Source organism: Chrysemys picta, chromosome 2 (assembly GCF_011386835.1).
Source record: "Chrysemys picta bellii isolate R12L10 chromosome 2, ASM1138683v2, whole genome shotgun sequence".
In the NCBI taxonomy this organism is placed as follows: Eukaryota; Metazoa; Chordata; order Testudines; family Emydidae; genus Chrysemys; species Chrysemys picta.
Genome location: NC_088792.1, coordinates 245,913,596 through 245,934,949, shown reverse-complemented (window position 1 = coordinate 245,934,949; position 21,354 = coordinate 245,913,596). Strand labels below are relative to the sequence as shown.

General features: G+C 45.4%; 1 protein-coding gene across 4 annotated transcripts in view; it reads left to right on the top strand.

Moving 5' to 3' along the window:
• Positions 1–1,414: 1,414 nt before the first annotated feature.
• C2H8orf88 (chromosome 2 C8orf88 homolog) overlaps positions 1,415–21,354 on the top strand; it is a 69,879-nt gene continuing 49,939 nt past the window's right edge. For 3 of the 4 annotated variants that reach the window (XM_008168316.4, XM_065585887.1, XM_008168317.4), the window contains exons 1-3: positions 1,415–1,663; positions 5,980–6,078; positions 12,219–12,295. In XM_008168316.4, coding sequence (XP_008166538.3) covers positions 5,994–6,078; positions 12,219–12,295 — 162 coding nt within the window. In that variant the 5' untranslated portion in view covers positions 1,415–1,663; positions 5,980–5,993. The remainder of the gene's footprint in view (positions 1,664–5,979; positions 6,079–12,218; positions 12,296–21,354) is intronic. The other variant, XM_042845142.2, reaches the window with a different exon arrangement.

Below are 21,354 nucleotides of genomic sequence, written 5' to 3'. Positions count from 1 at the left end.
GGGCGGAGCCTCAGGGGGAAAGGGCAGGGGTGAGGCTTAGGGAAAGGGGGGGGGAGTCGTCGGGGGAAGGGGCAGGGCAGGGGACACTCTTGCTGGAGTGTCCATTTTTTAAATATTACAACTTTGGCAACCCTAGAGGGGAAGGTAAGAGGGCAGTAGACTGAGGGTGGGGGGAGGGTCAGAGGGGGGCACTAGGCTGATGGCAGGGCCTGGGGGGCAGTAGAGTGGTGGGGGTGAGGGTCAGAGGGGGGCACTAGGCTGATGGCAGGGCCTGGGGAGGGGGCAGTAGACTGGCGGTGGGGTGAGGGTCAGAGGGGGGCACTAGGCTGATGGCAGGGCCTGGGGGGGCAGTAGACTGGCGGTGGGGGGAGGGTGAGAGGGGGGCACTAGGCTGATGGCAGGGCCTGGGGAGGGGGCAGTAGACTGGCGGTGGGGGGAGGGTCAGAGGGGGCACTAGGCTGATGGCAGGGCCTGGGGGGGGGCAGTAGACTGGCGGTGGGGTGAGGATCAGAGGGGGGCACTAGGCTGATGGCAGGGCCGGGGGGGGCAGTAGACTGGCGGTGGGGGGGGTCAGAGGGGGGCACTAGGCTGATGGCAGGGCCTGGGGGGGCAGTAGACTGGCGGTGGGGGGAGGGTCAGAGGGGGGCACTAGGCTGATGGCAGGGCCTGGGGAGGCAGTAGACTGGCGGTGGGGGGAGGGTGAGAGGGGGGGTACTAGGCTGATGGCAGGGCCTGGGGAGGGGGCAGTAGACTGGCGGTGGGGGGAGGGTCAGAGGGGGCACTAGGCTGATGGCAGGGCCTGGGGGTGCAGTAGACCGGCGGTGGGGGGAGGATCAGAGGGGGGCACTAGGCTGATGGCAGGGCCTGGGGGGGCAGTAGACTGGCAGTGGGGGGGAGGATCAGAGGGGGCACTAGGCTGATGGCAGGGCCTGGGGGGGGGGTCAGTAGACTGGCGGTGGGGGGGGGTCAGAGGGGGGCACTAGGCTGATGGCAGGGCCTGGGGGGGCAGTAGACCGGCGGTGGGGGGAGGGTCAGAGGGGGGCAGTAGACCGGCGGTGGGGGGAGGGTCAGAGGGGGGCACTAGGCTGATGGCAGGGCCTGGGGGGGCAGTAGACCGGCGGTGGGGGGAGGGTCAGAGGGGGGCAGTAGACCGGCGGTGGGGGGAGGGTCAGAGGGGGGCACTAGGCTGATGGCAGGGCCTGGGGGGCAGTAGACTGGTGGGGGGGAGGGTCAGAGGGGGGCACTAGGCTGATGGCAGGGCCTGGGGGGCAGTAGACTGGTGGGGGGGAGGGTCAGAGGGGGGCACTAGGCTGATGGCAGGGCCTGGGGGGGCAGTAGACTGGCGGTAGGGGGGAGTAGCAGAGCTGGGGGCGACACTAGGTTGATGGCCAAGGGCGCATGAGGAGGTTGATGACGGGGGTGGTGCCTGGCGCACACGTCCCTCCTCTTCCGGGATTCCTCGAGCATTGTCTGGCTCTCGCAGCGCAGCCGTTAAACGGTTAACGGGGAGGCCCCGCCCCCTTCTGGAGCCTGACCCCGCCCCGCACGCGGGGTCGCAGTTAAACAAAGTGCGAAGTCAGCAGGTTGCTGCCGCTGTCACTGAAGGTTGCTTCCCTGGAGAGCTGCGCTTGTGGTGGTGGTGGCGGCGGCTCGCCGTGGGCAGGTGGGCGCCGGGCGGCAGTAGCGCAAGGCGGACCGAGCTGTGGTGTGAGGGCAGTGGGGGTCGAGGGGCGGGTAACGGGGAGCAGGTGGGAGCGGGGCCATGGGAGGGGGTAAGGAGAGCGCGCGGGGGGCGATAAGAGGGCGGGGGCGAGGGGCGATGGGAGGTGGAAGGGGAGCGGGAGCAGGTCGGAGCGAGCGGGCGTTGCTCTGTGTTGGACTAACTGCACCAGTTACGCTGAAAGTTTGGGTCGAAACAGGCGAGTGATCTGTAGAGGGGGCGAAGAGAGCTGCCTGACTCCTGTCTGTCATGCACACAGAAGGTCTCTCTGGGAGAGTTGCTATCTCAGAGGTACCAAAACCCAGACCACTCTGGGATGATCCAGAGCCCATGAAACTGGACAAGCAGGCAGTGTATACTGAGCACCTTTTCATATTTCCCGGGACACCTGCATCTAAAAAGGGACAGCCCTGGGAAAACCTGGACGGGTGGCAACTGTATCCCAAGGCTTTAAAAAAAATAATTGGAAATTTAGTTCCTGTAGGCTCGAAGATTCAATGACTTGGGGATGTAGTGAAATGAAACTGAGACTTTACAAGAGCCAGGAAAAAGAAGGGAGAGCAGTTGGGAAGCTTCAGTTCTTTGTTAATTTCAACTCGACTTACATTTTTATATTTGGGGTAAGGGTTTTTTTCTTCACCTTTTCAGTTAAGGTATTAGAGCTCAAGAAATATGCTTGAGTCTTCTCACAGGTTCCCACACTAAGTCCAAGCTTGACATTCCAGATGTTTTTAAAGGTTTGTCTATATGGGAAGTCAGACCAGTATAAAGTAGGGTGTGAATTTAAAGCTCTGCAGTTATAATGATGTAACTACCCCCGTGGACTTTTATTCTGGAATCACACTGCCTTTTTCTAGTTTAGATCTCTGTTTTAGTTTGTCATTTTATAAACCGTTTAAGCTAAACCAGAAAAAAATCACTTTTAGATTTGCTTGCTCCTGCTCCCCAAGAGTTCTGTAAACAATATATTTAAAAAATACACAGTGTATCAGGGTCACCTTATTGAAGTGTTGCACTGGTAAAATAGCTGATTTCAGAAAAATCAAGTTGAGTGACCCTTTCAGATGAACTGCAGTGTGCGTGCATTTGAAAAACAACTATGAAGAGTATCTGCAAAGAGGGGGAAGGTGATTGGGCTTTTTTTGACCTTTGATGTAAAAAAATTATTATTACTGATCTGCCTAAGCTACAGATTGTGCATGGTCTAGTAAAATAAATAGTACTGTATTACCAGTCTGCCTTGTCCTCTTTTGCCCATCCCCCTCCAGTCCTATTTGTTTCATCCACCATTTGTATCTGGTCTTGAGCTAAGATTGTTCTAGCCCCTCCCCCAAAATATTATCTTACGACATAACTGCAAGCCCCTAGCAAATGGGGTCCAACCTGGCTTGTTCCTGTAGGCACTATTGTCATATTACTAATTGCCTGAAAGGCTACAATTTTTGGGGGTGGTGGTGCTGGTGGCCTAATTTTTTATTTTAGAAATACTGGAGTGGTTGCAGGCTTTGCTTAAAAGCTTGTTGAATACTGAATTGTGGACTGAAATTGCTCAGACTTTAATGTAAGGATGTGGAATCTTAAGCAGAGATGCTCTTTTTCTTAAATGTTTCTCAGTATTTAGCTTAAATACCAAGTAAATATACATCCCTAAAGTTCTAAGCAGATTGAATAAAAATAAAATGCATCCTCTCAGGTTTCACTTCCTCATTATCTGGTATCCTAATCCTACCATCTCTCCAGTAGGTAGAGTAACCTTTAGGATCTTTGTTGGATTGATGGTTTTTGGTAGATGAATAGTCAAGGTAGTAAAATTGGTACCAAAATCTATAAGCAGTCTTTAAATTTATTAAAAAAAATATGTGAAACACTCTGACAATCTGTTCTTCCTGGACTTGCCTGCTAACCCCTAAATTTTGGACTCTATAATTGTCTTGGCATATGCAAGGTCAATGCAGATGCCTTCAGATTTCTCTTGAGAGTTAGTATTGTGTAATGTGCTGTGCATAAGTGATAAGTGGAGGAGGAGGAAGAGAAGGAAGAGGATTTAAAATGACTTTTATACTTGACTGTAAGTTTCACTAATGTAGTTACAGATTTGGGGACTTAAAACTCTCGAATCTTAGAAATGTAGCACAACTAATGAAGTCATACCATTGTAATGCAGAGTATATAACTAAACGTGTACAAAAATGACGATTAACAAATCCTTGGCATTTAGAACTTCCAACAATCATTTGAAGTGGTATAACACTAGTATTGTAAGCGACACTGGATCACGCTTTTGGACAGCCTCCCTGCTTCCAATCCCTCCTCCATTCCCTATCCAGCTTTAGGTGACTGGAACAATGGGGAAAAAAAAAACTAATCACTTTCCTTTGGGATTGCCCTACTACAAGAAGACAAGAGTCTTTCCTCGGGTTGCATAGTCCCTTGGGGAATATAGGTGTGTTTATTTTTTCTTTTTCTTTTTACAGTTGCAAACGCCACCCCAAGTTTGCTTTTATTGTTCTGTTTCTTCAAAGGAAAAGTTCTCATCAAGCCATGAGATTCCCTGGGCTAAAGACAAAGTAGGGAATTTTGGAAATTACTACTGATGTATCCTCCAATTCAGCTGCACTAGTGGGAGCTTGGGAACCCTTGCCCCTAGCCGAGCCTCTGGCAGTTTCCAGTCCCTTTGCCACCGAGTTTGTGTGTCTTTGCTGTCCGGTTCAACTGTCATGGTGACAAAGACACAATCTAAATACACCATTGCCCTGGTTTAACTAAAGATGCGATATTAAAGTGATGCAACTTTGTGTGTAGATAAGCCCTGAGATACAACATGATTCTAAATACCTTTACATTGTTTAGATAACTTTTAAGGGGGCTCGCCAATTGTGTTAAGCTATCTTGATTGAAAACAACCTTCACCACCTTTCTTATAGTCATACCAACTGCAGTGAAAAAGGAGACATGTTAAGGAGACTAAGATAGGTAGATAGAACACCACATCTCTTTGGGTAGCTTTGTAAAGCAAAGTCCTAGTTTTCTTGGTCAGTTTTTGTCCAACAGCATATACCATTGATTCTAACACCAAGTTTCCATGTTGGTTTTTGGTTTTGTGTCCAAATTCTGTAACAAATATAGTTCCCCGTTATCCAGCATCATAGACTGATCTTATTGAACACTTTCATATCAAATGAAATATTCTTTCTTTCTATCTCCCTACCAATGGAGTATTATTTCTTAAATGTCTCAGTAGCTTGTCAAGGCTAGCTTTATAATTTTCCTTGTTGGAGTTCTGTTAGGCTGTGAAATACTGTAGCACTTTTTCTAATGTTCAGCCTAAATTTTTCTTTATTTCATCCACACTATTCTTAACTATACTCCATGAACCAGCCTCTTCATCTTTACTGTTTACGTTCTTCATGTTATATGCTTCCAAATTCATCTTTCCCAACCCCAGTTATTTAATAACCAAACTATATGTTTAGGACTCTTAATCTGTGATAATTCAGTCTAATCACCCCCTCTCTAGCATTTTGTTGCTCTTTCAGGTCTGTCTAACTTGTTTGTCTTTCTAGTTGTGTTGAGAATTGAACACAGAATTTTTTGCCTGATCTGTAATGTGATGTTTCATGTACCATCCAAAACTGCAGTGATTGCCAGCTTAATCTAACAAATACTATGTTATGTGTGTGCTTCAGCTTTTTGAATAAACAAGCAACATATTTTGAAATTAAGTCTGCTGACTGGGCACATGCACAAAAGTAGACTATAGGCAGTGAGTGGTAGAGTGGCATGGGATCTACCTTCAGCAAATATTCAGTAACTCCTTCTTTGAACTCATCTTTTATTAGCCCCGTCACTTCATTGAATCCATAACATTAGGAAAAATCTTGGGCAGAGTCCTGGATCATACAAACATTTGAGTTGTTCAGAAATAACTGGTAGCTTGAATTTTCACTTACCAGTAAATACATAAGCCCAAAGATAGCTGTTGTTTGAGGTAATTAAAAAGGCAATTCTAAGTTTTATGACTAGAATGACTTTTTGGAATACTCATTCTAAAACCAATTGACTAGATATTTGTTTTCCAATCCAGGAACTGTTTTCCCAAGCTGTTTGCATACTATGTTCTTCATTTTTTTTTTTTTGCATTACAATGCAGCTTAGTACAGTCAAGAAGTCAAGGAAGATTTTATTGAAAGTGCAGGTTATAATGTTGCACTCTTATCTGTAACTGAATGCTTTATATGTATGTGGTTCCTTTTTTAAAGTGTGGAGCCTCAACATGTTAAAGACAATGGAGACTAAAAAACTGATTGGTAAATCCCTTCAGCCAGCAAGACCTGCACGCCACCTGTCTTCACAGCATGGTAAGTAGCATGGTTAAAATCTGTTCATTTAACAAAGATTTATAGATTACCTAAAGGGAAATTTGAGGTTATGCTGAATGTCTATTTAAGGCTCATGGTTAAAAATTAGCTATGGGGAACATAGAAACAGCAATACTGGGCCGAACGTAAGAACGACCATACTGGGTCAGACTAAAGGTCCATCTAGCCCAGTATCCTGTCTTCCGATGATGGCCAATGCCAGGTGCCCCAGAGGGAATGAAGAGAACAGGTAATCATCAAGTGATCCGTTCCCTGTTGCCCATTCCCAGCTTTTGGCAAACAGAGGCTAGGGACAGATCTCTGCCCATCCTGGCTAATAGCCATTGATGGACCTATTCTCCATGAAATTATCTAGTTCTTTTTTGAACCCTGTTATAGTCTTGGCCTTCACAACATCCTCTGGCAAGGAATTCCACATATTGACTATACGCTGTGTGAAAAAATGCTTCCTTTTGTTTGTTTTTAAACCTGTTGCCTGTTAATTTCATTTGGTGACACCCCCCCCCCCCAGTTCTTGTATTATGAAAAGGAGCAAATAACCCTCCCTTACTTACTTTCTCCACACCAGTCATGATTTTATAGATCTCAATCATATCCCCCTGTTGCCGGCACAGAGTGCCCAAGGACAGCAACAGCAGGGTTCGTTGCCCGGTGTGCTTCGCGCCAATAAACACACCAGGGGTGGAGAAACAAACAAAGCTTATTTGGGATCCCAAAGCGGTGCTAGGAGACAGGCATGTCTCAAATCAAGCACCCTAAAAGGAACAGTTTTTCTTCTTTTATACATTTTGCAGTTAAGCCTCACCTTTCCCCTCCCTTCCTCCCCTTCTATCCCTTCCTTCCCTGGTAACAGTTACTAAGCAAATAACGATTACATTTAAGCAGTTAAGTCATTCTTGGCAGCTATAAGCCTAGCTTGTTAGTAACTTCTTTAAACCGTTATCTTGTCCTTTTTCCCTTCAGCCAGAAACATGCAGGCCTCATGATTACCGCTTGATACCGGTGTGAGCAGGGGGTTGCACACAGATAACTGGTTGCTTACATATTCCAATTGCACCTGGCTTTTGAGGTTGATTAGAGTTTAAACATGGAAGAAGTTTGGTTCATATAGGCCTAGTGCAGGAAGGCTTCATTGACACTTAGTGGTCTTCCACCCTCCCGAGTTACCTAGGGTTATGCCTAGTGACACCAACACCCCCTTAGTCGTCTCTTTTTCCAAGCTGAAAAGTCCCAGTCTTATTAATCTCTCCTCATACAGAAGCTGTTCCATACCCTAATCATTTTTGTTGCCCTTTTCTGAACCTTTCCCAAGTCCAATATATCTTTTTTGTGACCACATCTGCTCGCAGTATTCAAGATGTGGGCATACCATGGATTTATACAGAAACAATATGGTATTTTCTGTCTTATTATCTATCCCTTTCTTAATATTTCCCAACGTTCTGTTAGCTTTTTTGACTGCTGCTTCACATTGAGTGGATGTTTTCAGAGAACTATCCACAATGACTCTGAGATCTTTCTTGAGTGGTAACAGCTAATTTAGACCCCATCATTTTATATGTATAACTGGGATTATGTTTTCCAATGTGCATTACTTTGCATTTATCAACACTGAATTTCATCTGCCATTTTGTTGTCTAGTCATCCAGTTTTGTGAGATCCCTTTGTAACTCTTCATAGTTCAGTCTAAAGCAGACTATGTTAAATAGTTTTGTATCGTCTGGAAATTTTGCCATGTCACTATTTACTCCTTTTTCCAAATCATTTATGAATACGTTGAAGAGAACTGGTCCAGTACAGACTGCTGGGGGACACCACTATTTACCTCTCTCCATTCTGAAAACTGGCCATTTATTCCTACCCTTGGTTTCCTCTCTCTCAATCAGTTACTGATCCATGAGAGAACCTTCCCTTTTATCCCATGACAGCTTATTTTGCTGAAGAGCCTTTGGTGAGGGACCTTGTCAAAGGCTTTCTGAAAATCAAAGTACACTATGTTCACCGGATCTCACTTGTCCACTTGCTTGTTGACCCCCTCAAAGAATTCTAGTAGATTGATGAGGCATGATTTCCCTTTACAAAAACCATGTTGACTATTCCCCAACAAATTATGTTCATCTATGTGTCTGACAATTTTATTCTTTACTATAGTTTCAACCCGTTTGCTCGGTACTTAAGTGAGGCTTACTGCACTGTAGTTGCTGGGATCACCTCTGTAGCCCTTTTAAAAAATTAGTATCACATTAGCTCTCCTCCAGTCATTTGGTACAGAAGCTGATTTAAATGATAGGTTACACAGTTGGTAGTTCTGCAGTTTCACATTTGAGTTCCTTCAGAACTCTTGGGTGAATACCATCTGGTCGTGGTGACTTATTAATTAATCGATTTGTTCCAAAACCACCTCTAATGACACCTCAATCTGGGATAGTTCCTCAGATTAGTCACCTTAAAAGAATGGCTCAGGTTTTGGGAATCTCCCTCACAGCTTCAGTTGTCAAGACCGATACAAAGCATTCATTTAGTTTCTCTGCAATGGCCTTATCGTTCTTGAGTGCTCCTTTAGCATCTTGATCGTCCAGTGGTCAGTGTAGCCCAGTATCCTGTTTTTGACAGTGGCTGGTGCCAGATGCTTCAGAGGAAATGAACAGACCAGGGCAGTTTGAGTGATCCGTCCCCTGTCATCCAGTTACAGCTTGTGGGAACTTTAGCCTTTCCTTGCATGTGTGCAAAAATATATTCTTAGAGCTTGAATGAGATCCTAAAACACATAACAAATCCAGATGAAAACCATCAAACCATAGTTTGGATCAGGCTTGTTGAAAGGCTTGCAAAGTTTTGTGAACTTGGCCTGAACTCAGTTTGCAATAAAAACCCAAAACTAGATGAATTTTTCTTGGATGTGGCCTCTGTATATATTTATTTGTGGGATGCACCTCTGGATGAGACAGAGTTTTGAAACTTTCTACAAAGCAGTGCCTGTTTGGGGGCTGCTTGAGGGAAGTACTGGCCATTCATAGCCAAGGTTAATTAGGAGACAACCATTCCCCAACTGCCTCAGTTTCTCCTTCATTGCAGCTAATTTCAGATACAGGAACCTCTCATGTTTTGGTGACTGTCTTGCTAAACTGTCTATAATTTAGTTCTTTAGTAGTAGTTTAATCCGCATGGTTACTGTTCGAGACTGAGGTGAGCACAGCATCAGATGTTTTCTATACTGAACCCCAGGAGGCTGCATTTTACGAAGTCTGTCTCTTGTCCCGTTCTTCTATACTCAATGATTGATGTTACTTGAAGGCTAAGCTAATGGCTGGTGCTTGGAATACTGACTTCATCCCCTTAGCTCGCTGCAGCCCCAAACACACTCCTTGGAAACCTAGTTAAGAAGGCTTGGAACTCCTTCTTCCTAAATTCTGTGTCTCAGCACAAGTTGCTGTGGCTTAAAGTGTGTGTGTGTGTGTGTGTGTGTGTGTGTAACTAACTACGGTTACCTAAGTGAAAATGCCTGTGTGGACACACTTAAATAGCGTTAAATTTGTCTGATATTAATTTAGCTGAAATTAGAAGTAAGATTATAAACCAGGTTTAAATTGATCAAGATTGTCCGCACAAGGATTTGCAGTGGTTTAACTAAAGTCAGTTTAAAAACACACTTGTAACATGGAAAAGGCTTTGAGGGTCTGCTCTTCAGATCCAGGTGAGGCTAGAGGTCTTGGATCTGGTCAGGTCTCTAACAGGCCCTAGTTAGCACCTACTCCTACATCCCCATACTAGTTTTATTTCCTCCCTAAAATAGTATCTGAAATGCACTTTAACCAGACTGTTGATCTCATACCTTTCTTCCCAAAAACGTTCACAGTGCCCCATACTCTGTCAAAAGAGCTTTAAGGTCCTATTCAGATAGGACTAAGGCATTTAGGAATCTCCTCCCAGTGTTTCTCATATTTTTTGATACCAGGGACTGGCTTGCTGCCTTCCTAAACTGTCAGGGAAATTTCAGGGACCGGCCATTGAGAAACCCTGTTTAAACAATCTGTGGTTCATGGGGATTAATGTGAGAGGAGTTTCCATTTTGACACAATGTCTTTCTAAATGGATTAGGTTATGTACTGTAACTTGTTACACTTCAGCTAATATATCAGTACCTGATGGAACTAAGGTTCACTCTGTGAGGACTAAAGCAGCATATGGCTTGTCTTCACAACTTCTCTGTGTTGGAAATCTGTTAAGATAGGAGTTTTATCCTGACTCTTAACTCCGTATTACTCTCTTAGGCTGGCATCAGAGGCTAATGCTTGCTTTTGGAGAGCAATTCAACAGTCTGTCTAATTAGAACTCCTCACCCCACCACCTTGGGATTTGCACAGTTAGCTAATCTTCCACACTGAGACTAGGCAGAGGGCACCTTAAGGAAGGTTACCCTTCTCTGAGTTTTGCCCCTGCATACTTAACACTACTCACCTGCCATTATCCCTTCCCTGGATTTCTACTCCAAAGCATTGGATTCCGAGATTTGGTGGAAGGAATTGAGTTGGATAGGGAGAGGAAATGGCGGGACATGAACTTTTCAGGGGTTCTGAAGTTCTGCATTGCCAGGGTGTGACTCTACAGTTGCCCATTATAGTAAGTAACCTTTTCTTTATGGTCATTTGGAATTTCTCATTTAAAATTTTGCTTTTACTTCCAACAAGCAGTGTGGTAGAACAATAAAGACCTTGTCTACACTTGTGGCGGCGTGTAGTACTGTATATGTGGAGCTACAGGCCACAGTGAAAGACTCAGGAAGAGGGAGGCAGCGGGGAAAAGCTCTGGCAGTGGGGCGGTAGCAGGACACTACACTGCTTAAAATGACAGTGTAGATGTGAGGGTCACTGCTTGGGTATATAGAGAGCCATGTAGGGTATATACACTAGGATTCAGGTGTGTAGGGCACTCTACTCGCCTGAACAGTGCCTCTATATCTACACTGCTTTTTAGACCGATGTTTGCTGGGAGTGCAGTGGGTTTACTCTTCACGCTATCACAAGTATAGACCTACACAAATTAATCCAGAGCTGTTACTGTAAAAATTCCACAAATAATTGTGACTGCTTAGGAATTACTCTCGCTAGTGGCTGGATCATCAGCTGTCCTTGTCTGCTGATGATGGTGCTGTTTAAGGGGGGGAGGGGACGCAGGGAATGTGTGTTCACACAAAGCCCGGTCATCCTCTTATGGCCCTGTACCCCACTCTTAGAGAAAGGATAGTTAAAAGATTCTTTTCCTGTAAATAATTGTTTTGCTTCTTTCTCAGAGTCCAACTTCTCCTGTGGAATAGAGTTGAGTTTAATTATTTGTTATCTCTTTTGAAAAACTGTGTCCAACTACAGTATTTCTCATTCTTTGCAGTTGTAACTGAAAAATGTCAATTTGTTACAAACACTTTGGAAATTGATATAACCGTAGATAGCAAAAAGAAATAGCAATTTTTTAATTGCATTTTAGTGGGAAATGTTTCACATTTATGATGTGAGAATGAGAACACAATATTATCACTAAGCATTTGTAAAGGCTGGCGGGGTGGGGTGGGGGGGTGGGACTGCTGAAATTACAGCTGTTGCAGGGATTGAGAAATAAATGCAGCAGTGCTACTGTGGATAGCAGACAAATAACAGCATACCTTAGAATCCATAGTGTTATGTTCTTAAGATCCTGCAAGAAATGGGCAGTATCCCATGGTGCAGCATAATCAAAGCATTCAAGTAGTACACCTCTACCCCAATGTAACGCTGTCCTTGGGAGCCAAAACATCTTACTGCGTTATAGGTGAAACCGGGTTATATCGAACTTGCTTTGATCCGCTGGAGCGTGCAGCCCTGCCCCCCGGAGCGCTGCTTTTCCACGTTATATCCGAATTCGTGTTATATCGGGTCATGTTATATCGGGGTAGAGGTGTAATTGGTAAACTATTTGTTCATTTCTTCATTATTGTCGTCGGATGGTGTGTAAAGTCCTGTTGACAAATGTCTCAAGATATATTCTGAATATATATATATATATATATATATATATATATATATATATATATATATATATATATATATATTCTTTGTTTTTGCTTATTCTTACTCTTGTTCCAACAGCCTCAACAATTACTTTCAACTTCCAACCTGAATTTCCATGCAGCACTCAAGTATGTTTACATAGTGAAGTTAGCTGGGTAAGTATTTAAATGAAGACTCAAGTCACCAATGAAAGATATTGGCTGGCTAAATCTATAAATGAATATCATGAAACTACCATAAATTGTCAATCAATATGTTAATTAATGAAATAGATACTTTTGCCAGTGAGAGATGTTCTAGAATTGCACACTAAGTAGTTCAGTCCTGGAGATGTTCATGTTTAGTTTGAGGTAGAAAAATTCTTCCCTCACATGTGCACTAAGACATGGACGGTACATCTCCATAAATGACAATGTGGACTTGCAGATCTGGCTTCTCTGCACGCTTCTTTGTGTGTAGGTAGCCGGTCATTTACTCTTTTTTTTTTTTTTTTTTTTTACCCATTTTATCATGTTTGTTATACTTACAAAGTGGTGGCAGTAATTTTTATATTCTCTTTTTATATGAAAATATGTTCAACACATTTGAGGCAGCAAACTTCACAGAATTTGGCTTAAAACTTTCCTCCAAATATGCATCCTAAATGTTTGTTAGATGAACTTTTGCTGTGTCTCCTGTGTTTAGGACAGACTATGGTATTTATTGGGTAATTGTGTTCTCAGCTCATCCTGAGGGCCAGCTTAGAAAGATCAGCAAAATGTGCTTGTTCTTTGTACTCTTAACCTCTATTTTGTTCTGACTCTGCATCTGCTTTTTCAATACTAATTCACACTGACTGTCCACTCAAGCAATCACTGTGAACCCCATAACACAAAACTAGTACTAAAATAGACGTAAAAACACATTTTAACAATACTAAATTATGCTTTTTCTAAAACTCACTGTTGCTGTCTGTGTCTGTTGGAATATATCATGTCCAATCTTACTTGGCGCCTACCATTGGTGTCTTGAATGACCCAGAAAGATTTCAGTAATTAATCAGTGACTTCTTCAAGTATCAGGGGGTAGCCGTGTTAGTCTGTATCTACAAAAACAACAAGGAGTCTGGTGGCACCTTAAAGACTAACAGATTTATTTGGGCATAAGCTTGCATCCGAAGAAGTGAGGTTTTTACTCACGAAAGCTTATGCCCAAAGAATCTCAAGTGTCTGGGCACCACTTCTTTTGCCTTCCATAGATTAATCTAATCTCTACTTTCTGCCTTCCGCGCCCCCCCCCCCCCCCAAAAAAACAAAAAAAACATGCTGACAAGCATCTGTGGATTATTCATTTGTACTGCAGTAGCACCTAGAGGCCAATAAGGGTTTCAGGCCCACTTTGTCATTTGTACACAAAAAATGAAAAGACAGTCTCACCCTAAAGATCTTGCAAGCCAAACTGACTCCTTGTTCTTGTCCCTGGAAATGACTTGAAATAATGTTGCATAGATCCACAGACTACTTCCTCTTTCAATCCATCCCCATAGCACAGGTGGAAGGTGACGCTTATTTGGACAGCTGCTGTTGAATCCAGTCTTACCTGAGCAATTTTACCATAGTGGTTGATCTGTTAGAGCCTTCACTTCTGTACATACACTTCACTGTAAAAATATGGTAATTATAATAGCAGATGGGCATGCATCTGGCTTGCAGACACACAGTTGCCTAGCTTGTACCCATAAGCTTGAGTTTTGAAAATTTGACACTTTTTTTTTACATCTGAATCGTCCATGGAGATAGATTCTTGGGGTTTTACACTCCTCAACTCTAAAAGAGAGCGTATCTCCTTTAAAGGGATGGGTATCCAAAATCAGATATGGGGAGGAGTAATTCAAAGAACTTGCCAGTCCAAGACTTTTATTCACAGCAGTTGAGTGTATAGTTTTTGCAAGATATGTTGGTCAAATCGGTCTCTCTCTTCAAATCTTGGAGGGAATTTAGAGCGTGGTACTTCATCTCTACATGGTTGGATTCAAGTTAAAAATAGTGTGATTGTACCCAGTGTGATGGGGCATCTGCTCCACACTGGCATGCAAGGGGTTACTAGAGCCCTTGGGAGACTGTGTTAGAAGCAGCCAATAGGAGAGGGGATGCGAGGAGCAGCGAATCAGGGCCCAGCAGGCCCATATAAAAAGAGCCGCAGGGCAGCGCAGAGTCAGTTACACAGTGGAGCTCAAGGAGAGAGGACTGGTGTCTGGCAGGTGGAAGGAAGCTAGCACCCTGGACATAGCAATGCTGGGCAGGAATAGGGAAGCAAGAGTGAGCTCCTGGCTGACTGCTAGGTCTGGAGTGCTGAGGCCCTGAGATAAGGGCTAAGAAGGTACTGGGGCCATGGGGAAGTGGCCCAGGGAAATGTACTGAGGATTTGGAGTGGACTCCGCACATGTCTGCCATCTACAGGGTCCCTGGGTCGGTACCTGGAGTAGTGGTTGGGCCCGGGTCTCCTCTTTCCTCTACCCCACTCACCACTGGGGAAGTGGCAGGACAATTGACTGCAGTCGCCCCTAGGGAGGTGGCTGGACAGTTGACTTTCAGGGCCCCTGGAAGGAGGGAGCACAGATCGTGACACAGCTGTGTGCTGTGTCATGAAAAGGATGCTGTGTTCCTTGGAGGACATGAGTTTGGGAGCAGATGTGACAGCAGTTTAGGCACCATCAGGAGAAGGCATACTGACCTGCGGCGCTAATTCCCAAGACAGCCAGCAGGATGCACCAGTTTGGTGAGTGGAGCCCCGTCACACCCAGACTTTATTTGATGGCTAAGTAAACAAACGTACATATTTGGAAATCAAAATTCAGGTATAGCTCTGAGGTAAAAATATGGATATCAGGTCCATAGTTCACTGCTTCATTACACAGTCATGATAATACAAGGTGATGTGCATAAAGGTGGTTGGCAGTAGTCAAGCAGTCTTTTCTGAGCCACACTAGCAGCAGCAGATGAGTGCTTAGTAATCACACTGTTGCATTCCTCTAGGCTTTTCCTATGTACATGATTTTTAATCTACAAAGGACATTGTTTCATTTGTTACTGTGCTCTTGCATGCTATAGTAATGACAGCAGCAGTATGATACCGTCTAGAATTGTGCAGTGCTAGTTTAACATCTAGTCAGCAGCAACATGAGCTATTCTGGATGTGTCTTGCATCTTGATGCCTTGCATCTGAAGAAGTGAGGTTCTTACCCACGAAAGCTTATGCTCCCAGTACTTCTGTTAGTCTCAAAGGTGCCACAGGACCCTCTGTTGCTTTTTACAGATTCAGACTAACACGGCTACCCCTCTGATACTATTCTGGATGTGTACAGATATTTATGCTGAGGAGTATCTTGTTTTTTTTGGGTGGTCGTGGAATAAAATATGGCGCACAGGCATATGCTTCTGCTGTGACCAATGTAAACTTATTCCAAAATATGGCTTCTAAATTAGAAGAGCCTTGCATTTTTCTATTTCCTTGTCTGGAAGAAGATTTACTAGCTTACTTCAAAAGGTAGACTGACAGAAGGAAAAGATTTGTCCTAGAATTCTGGTCCTAACAAACTCATTTGTGTGTGCAGCCAAGAATTCAGAGATACTCTTATCACATTTCAAAGAATCTTTTCTCTAAAGATGTGGCTGAAAACACTACACCCTCTACAGTCTGTGCCACGTGCCTCAACAAGGCACGTTTTAATGAGCTCAAAGTTCTAAAGCTGTCTTTTGCTGCCTTAGAAGAGAAATCTAGGAACTCCTTAGTGCTTCTGCATAGTTTTAGAAGGTTCATTTGTGTAGCTGTGTCTGTCTTAGCCCTGGTCTACACTAAGAGTTTAGGTCAAATTTAGCAGCATTAGATCGATTTAACCCTGCACCTGTCCACACGAGGAAGCCATTTTTGTCGACTTAAAGGGCTCTTAAAATCAATTCCTGTACTCCTCCCCGATGAGGGGATTAGCGCTGAAATCGACATCGCCAGGTTGAATTTGGGGTAGTGTGGACGCAATTTGACGGTATTGGCCTCTGGGAGCTATCCAGAGTGCTCCATTGTGACCGCTCTGGACAGCACTCTCAATTCACATGCACTGGCTAGGTAGACAAGAAAAGCCCTGCGAACTTTTGAATTTCATTTCCTGTTTGGCCAGCGTGGCAAGCTGATCAGCACAGGTGACCATGCGGATCTCATCAGCAGAGGTGACCGTGGAGTCCCAGAATTGCAAGAGAGCTCCAGCATGGACTGAACGGGCGGTACTGGATCTGATCGCTGTATGGGGAGACAAATCCTTGCTATCAGAACTCCGTTCCAAAAGACAAAATGTCAAAATATTTGAAAAAATATCTAAGGGCATGAAGGACAGAGGCTATAACAGGGACCTGCAGCAGTGCTGCATGAAACTTAAGGAGCTCAGGCAAGCCTACCAAAGAGGCAAATGGCTGCTCTGGGTCAGACCCCCGGACATGCCGCTTCTATGATGAGCTGCATGCAATTCTAGGGGGTGCCCCTACAACTACCTCACCCCTATACGTGGACTCCTGCAAGGGAGTCTCATGCAACAGGGATGAGGATTTTAGGGACAAGGAAGATAGCGCACAGCAGGCAAGCAGAGAAACCGTTCTCCCCGACAGCCAGGAATTGTTTATCACCCTGGAGACAGTACCCTCCCAACCCGGGCTCCCAGATCTTGAAGGCGGAGAAGGCACCTCTGGTGAGTGTATCTTTGTAAATATAATATGGGGTTTAAAAACAAGCGTGTTTAATGATTAATTTGGCCTGACAACTTGGGATGCATTCATGGCCAGTACAGCTACTGGAAAAGTCTGTTAACATGTCTGGGGATGGAGCAGAAATCCTCCAGGGACAGCTCAATGAAACTCTCCTGGAGGTACTCCCAAAGCCTTTGCAAAAGGTTTCTGGGGAGGGCAGCCTTATTGCGTCCTCCATGGTAGGACCCTTTACCATTCCAGGCCAGTAGCATGTTGTCTGGAATCATTGCATAAGAAAGCATGGCAGTGTATGGTTCCGGTGTTTGCTGGCATTCAAGCAACAGCCGTTCTTTATCTCTCTGTGTTATCCTTAGGAGAGTGATATCATTCATGGTCACCTGGTTGAAAAAGGGGAATTTTATTAAGGGGACATTCAGAGGTGGCCGTTCCTGCTGGGCTGTTTGCCTGTGGCTGAAAAGAAATCATCCCCGCTGTTAGCCACGCGGTGTGGGGAGAGGTGAAGCGCTCATCCCAGAGAATTGGGTGTGTGTGTGTGTGGGTTAGTTGGGTTTGTGCTGCATGTTAACCCCTCCTTTTAAATGGCCATCCCATTTTAAACAGCCAACCCAACGGGTGCTTGGTATGGGAAATGAGGGCGCTGCTGTTTGAAACCATCCCCACATGTTATGAAGGTTAAAGAAGCCAAAAGACACTGGCTTACCATGGCTGCCTGCAAGCCGAATTCTGTTGCCAGGCTCTGCGTGTATGATCTCTCACACCAAACTGGCAGGCCCTCAATATAAGAGGCAAAATGCGACCTTGTAAAGAAAGCACATGTGCTATGTAATGTTAACAGCTTGGTTCACTGTCAAAGAGTCTACCCATTGTTCTCTAAAATGTCTTTTTAAATACTACTCTCCTTTTTTTTCCTACCGCAGCTGCAAATGTTTCAATGCTTCCCCCTATCATCTCCGTCCCAGAGGCTAGCGCAGATAAGAAGGCAAAAAAACCACACGTGATTAAATGTTCTCTGAGCTCATGCAGTCCTCCAGCACTGAAAGAGCCCAGCAGAATGCGTGGAGGCAGACAATGTCAGAGTCCAGGAAAGCACAAAATGAACAGGAGGGATGCACGAGAGGATAGATGGCTGGAGGAAGAGGATAGGTGGCAGCAGCGTGATGAGAGGAGGCAGGATGCAATGCTGAGGCTACTGGAGGATCAAACTGATATGCTCCAGCGTCTGGTTGAGGTGCAGGATAGGCAGCAGGAGCACAGACCGCCGCTGCAGCCCCTGTGTAACCAACCGCTCTCCTCCTCAAGTTCTATAGCCTTCTCACCCAGACGCCCATGAACGTGGGGGGTGGGGACCTCCGGGCACCCAACCACTCCACCCCAAAGGACTGCCGAAGCAACAGAAGGCTGGCATTCAATAAGTTTTGAAGTGCAGTGTCGCCTTGTCCTTTCCTCCTCCCCTCCTCCACCACCCCATCCGGTGCTTCCCTCCTCCCCCACCCCCTCCTGGGCTACCTTGGCAGTTATCCCCCATTTGTGTGATGAATTAATAAAGAATGCATGAATTTGAAACAACAATGACTTTATTGCCTCTGCAAGCGGTGATCGAAGAGGGGAGGGGAGGGCAGTTGGTTTACAGGGAAGTAGAGTGAACCAAGGGGGAGAGTTTTCATTGCGGAGAAACAAACAGAACTGTCACACCGAAGCCTGGCCAGTCATGAAACTGGTTTTCAAAGCTTCTCTGATCCGCAGCGTGCCCTGCTGTGCTCTTCTAATCTCCCTGGTGTCTGGCTGCACATAATCAATGGCCGGGTGATTTGCCTCAACCTCCCACCCCGCCATAAACATCTCCCCCTTACTCTCACAGATATTGTGGAGCACACAGCAAGCAGCAATAACAATGGGAATATTGGTTTCGCTGAGGTCTAACCGAGTCAGTAAACTGTGCCAGCGCACTTTTAAACATCCAAATGCACATTCTACCACCATTCTGCACTTGGTCAGCCTATAGTTGAACAGCTCCTGACTACTGTCCAGGGTGCCTGCGTCTAGCTTCATGAGCCATGGCATTAAGGGGTAGGCTGGGTCCCCAAGGATAACTATAGGCATTTCAACACTTTCCAGACCAGAAAATAACCGTTGGGGATAAGTCCCTTGCTGCAGCTGTTCAGACGGGCCAGAGTTACTGAAGATGTGAGCGTCATGTACCTTTCCGAGCCATCCCACGTTGATGTTGGTGAAACGTCCCTTGTGATCCACCAGTGCTTGCAGCACCATTGAAAAGTACCCCTTTCGGTTTATGTACTGGCTGCCTTGGTGGTCCGGTCCCAAGATAGGGATATACATTCAGTCTATCACCCCACCACAGTTAGGGAATCCCATTGCAGCAAAGCCATCCACTATGACCTGCACATTTCTCAGAGTCACTACCCTTGATAGCAGCAGCTCAGTGATTGCGTTGGCTATTTGGATCACAGTAGATTTGCCTACTCCAAATTGATTCCCGACTGACCGGTAGCTGTCTGGCGTTGCAGGCTTCCAGAGGGCTATCACCACTTGCTTCTCAACTGTGAGGGCTGCTCTCATCTTGGTATTATTGCACTTCAGGGCAGGGAAAAGCAAGTCACAAAGTTCCATGAAAGTGCCCTTACGCATGCCAAAGTTTTGCAGCCACTGGGAATCAACCCAGACCCGCAACACTATGCGGTCCCACCAGTCTGTGCTTGTTTCCCGGGCCCAGAGTCGGCGTTCCACGGCATGAACCTGCCCCATTACCACCATGATGTCCAAATTGCCAGGGCCCGTGCTTTGAGAGAAGTCTGTGTCCATGTCCTCATCACTCTAGTCACTGCGCTGCCGTCGCCTCCTAGCCTGCTTTTGCAGGTTCTGGTTCTGCATATACTGAAGGATAATGTGCGAGGTGTTTACAATGCTCATAACTGCTGCAGTGATCTGAGCGGGCTCCATGCTTGCCATGGTATGGCGTCTGCAGGAGAGCAGAGTTGCAGGGGAAGCAGTGGTTGGATGACCAGTTTTGCAGACCTACTGCACCATCTGCTGCCAGGACACAACAGCGGAGCGGGCTGCACGCTTGCCGTGGTTTGGAGAGACAAGAACAGGAGAGCAGAGTTGCAGCAGAAGCGGCGGATGATGACGGTCATGTAGAGGACCTGCGAGACCACCAGGAGAGCAGAGTGGCAGCGGATGCAGTGGTTGGAATGCCAGGTTTTCCGACATATTGCACCGTCTGCAGCCAGAGCAGGAGAGCAGAGTGGTAGCGGAAGCGGTCGTTCGATGATGATGGTTAGCAGTCCTACTGCACCATCTACTGAAAGCAGTATGGTGCCCGCATGGAAAAAAGGCGCAAAACGATTGTCTGCCGTTGTTTTCAAGGAGGGAGGGGCGACTGATGACGTGTACCCAAAACCACCCGCGACGATGTTTTTGCCCCATCAGGCATGGGGAGCTCAACCCAGAATTCCAGTGGGCGGCGGAGACTGCGGGAACTGTGGGATAGCTACTCACAGTGCAACGCTCCGAAAGTCGACGTCAGCCTTGGTACGGTGGACGCACTCTATCGACTTAATGCGCTTAGTGGGGACACACACAATTGACTGTATAAAATCGCTTCCTAAAAAATCGACTACTTCTATAAATACGACCTAATTTCATAGTGTAGACCTACCCTAAATCCGCTGTATTAGAAGTCCGTGTTCTTACCTAGTTCTTTAACCAAAAATCGCTTCTTTAATGGACTTTACTCAGCCGTGCTGGTGAGGATCATTCACATAATTGCTGTTATCTGAAGATACTTGTTAGAAAAGATGAGTGGCCATCTCACCTTTTTTGCCCTCTGAGTTAGAAGATTGTTTGTTTTTTTCTAATTTTTATTTGTACAAGGTTGATTGTAAACACTACAATATCTTCACCTGTTGCTGCGAAATAAATGGATAATTAAACACTAAAAGAGCCTACATTCTGTTTTCTGAGTTGGAGGAATCAACTGCTTTAGAATGTTCAGCCTTTATCACATATAGTGATACATGTCACAATGCATGGGTCCATCACAGTGTATAGTTTTGGACAAACAAATACAAGCAAGAAACTTCTTCTCTTGCATATTCTATTCTAGTCTTATTGGCAGTATTAGAGACAAACTATGACCTCCTGGAACTTTCTATCAATCTAGATGTTTGGCTACAGCCGAGGACCACATACTGTGGCTTATAGAGGTGCGTGCCAGAGTAGCCTCTGCACTCATGGAACGTCGGTTGGCTGTGTCCTGTCCCATCCTCTTGCTTAAAATGGTGTAGTCAGAAGGCTGCTCCCAGTTATAATGCCTACCAACAGTCCTAAGGATCATCAAGGAGTATGGACACTCTGATCTTGCCCCCTGTGCTCTGGCTACTTTTCACTACATTTGCATCATAGGAGCTTCTATGCCACAGGATGATTCTCTAAACAAGGAGGCCTTTCAGTAGATACTTATG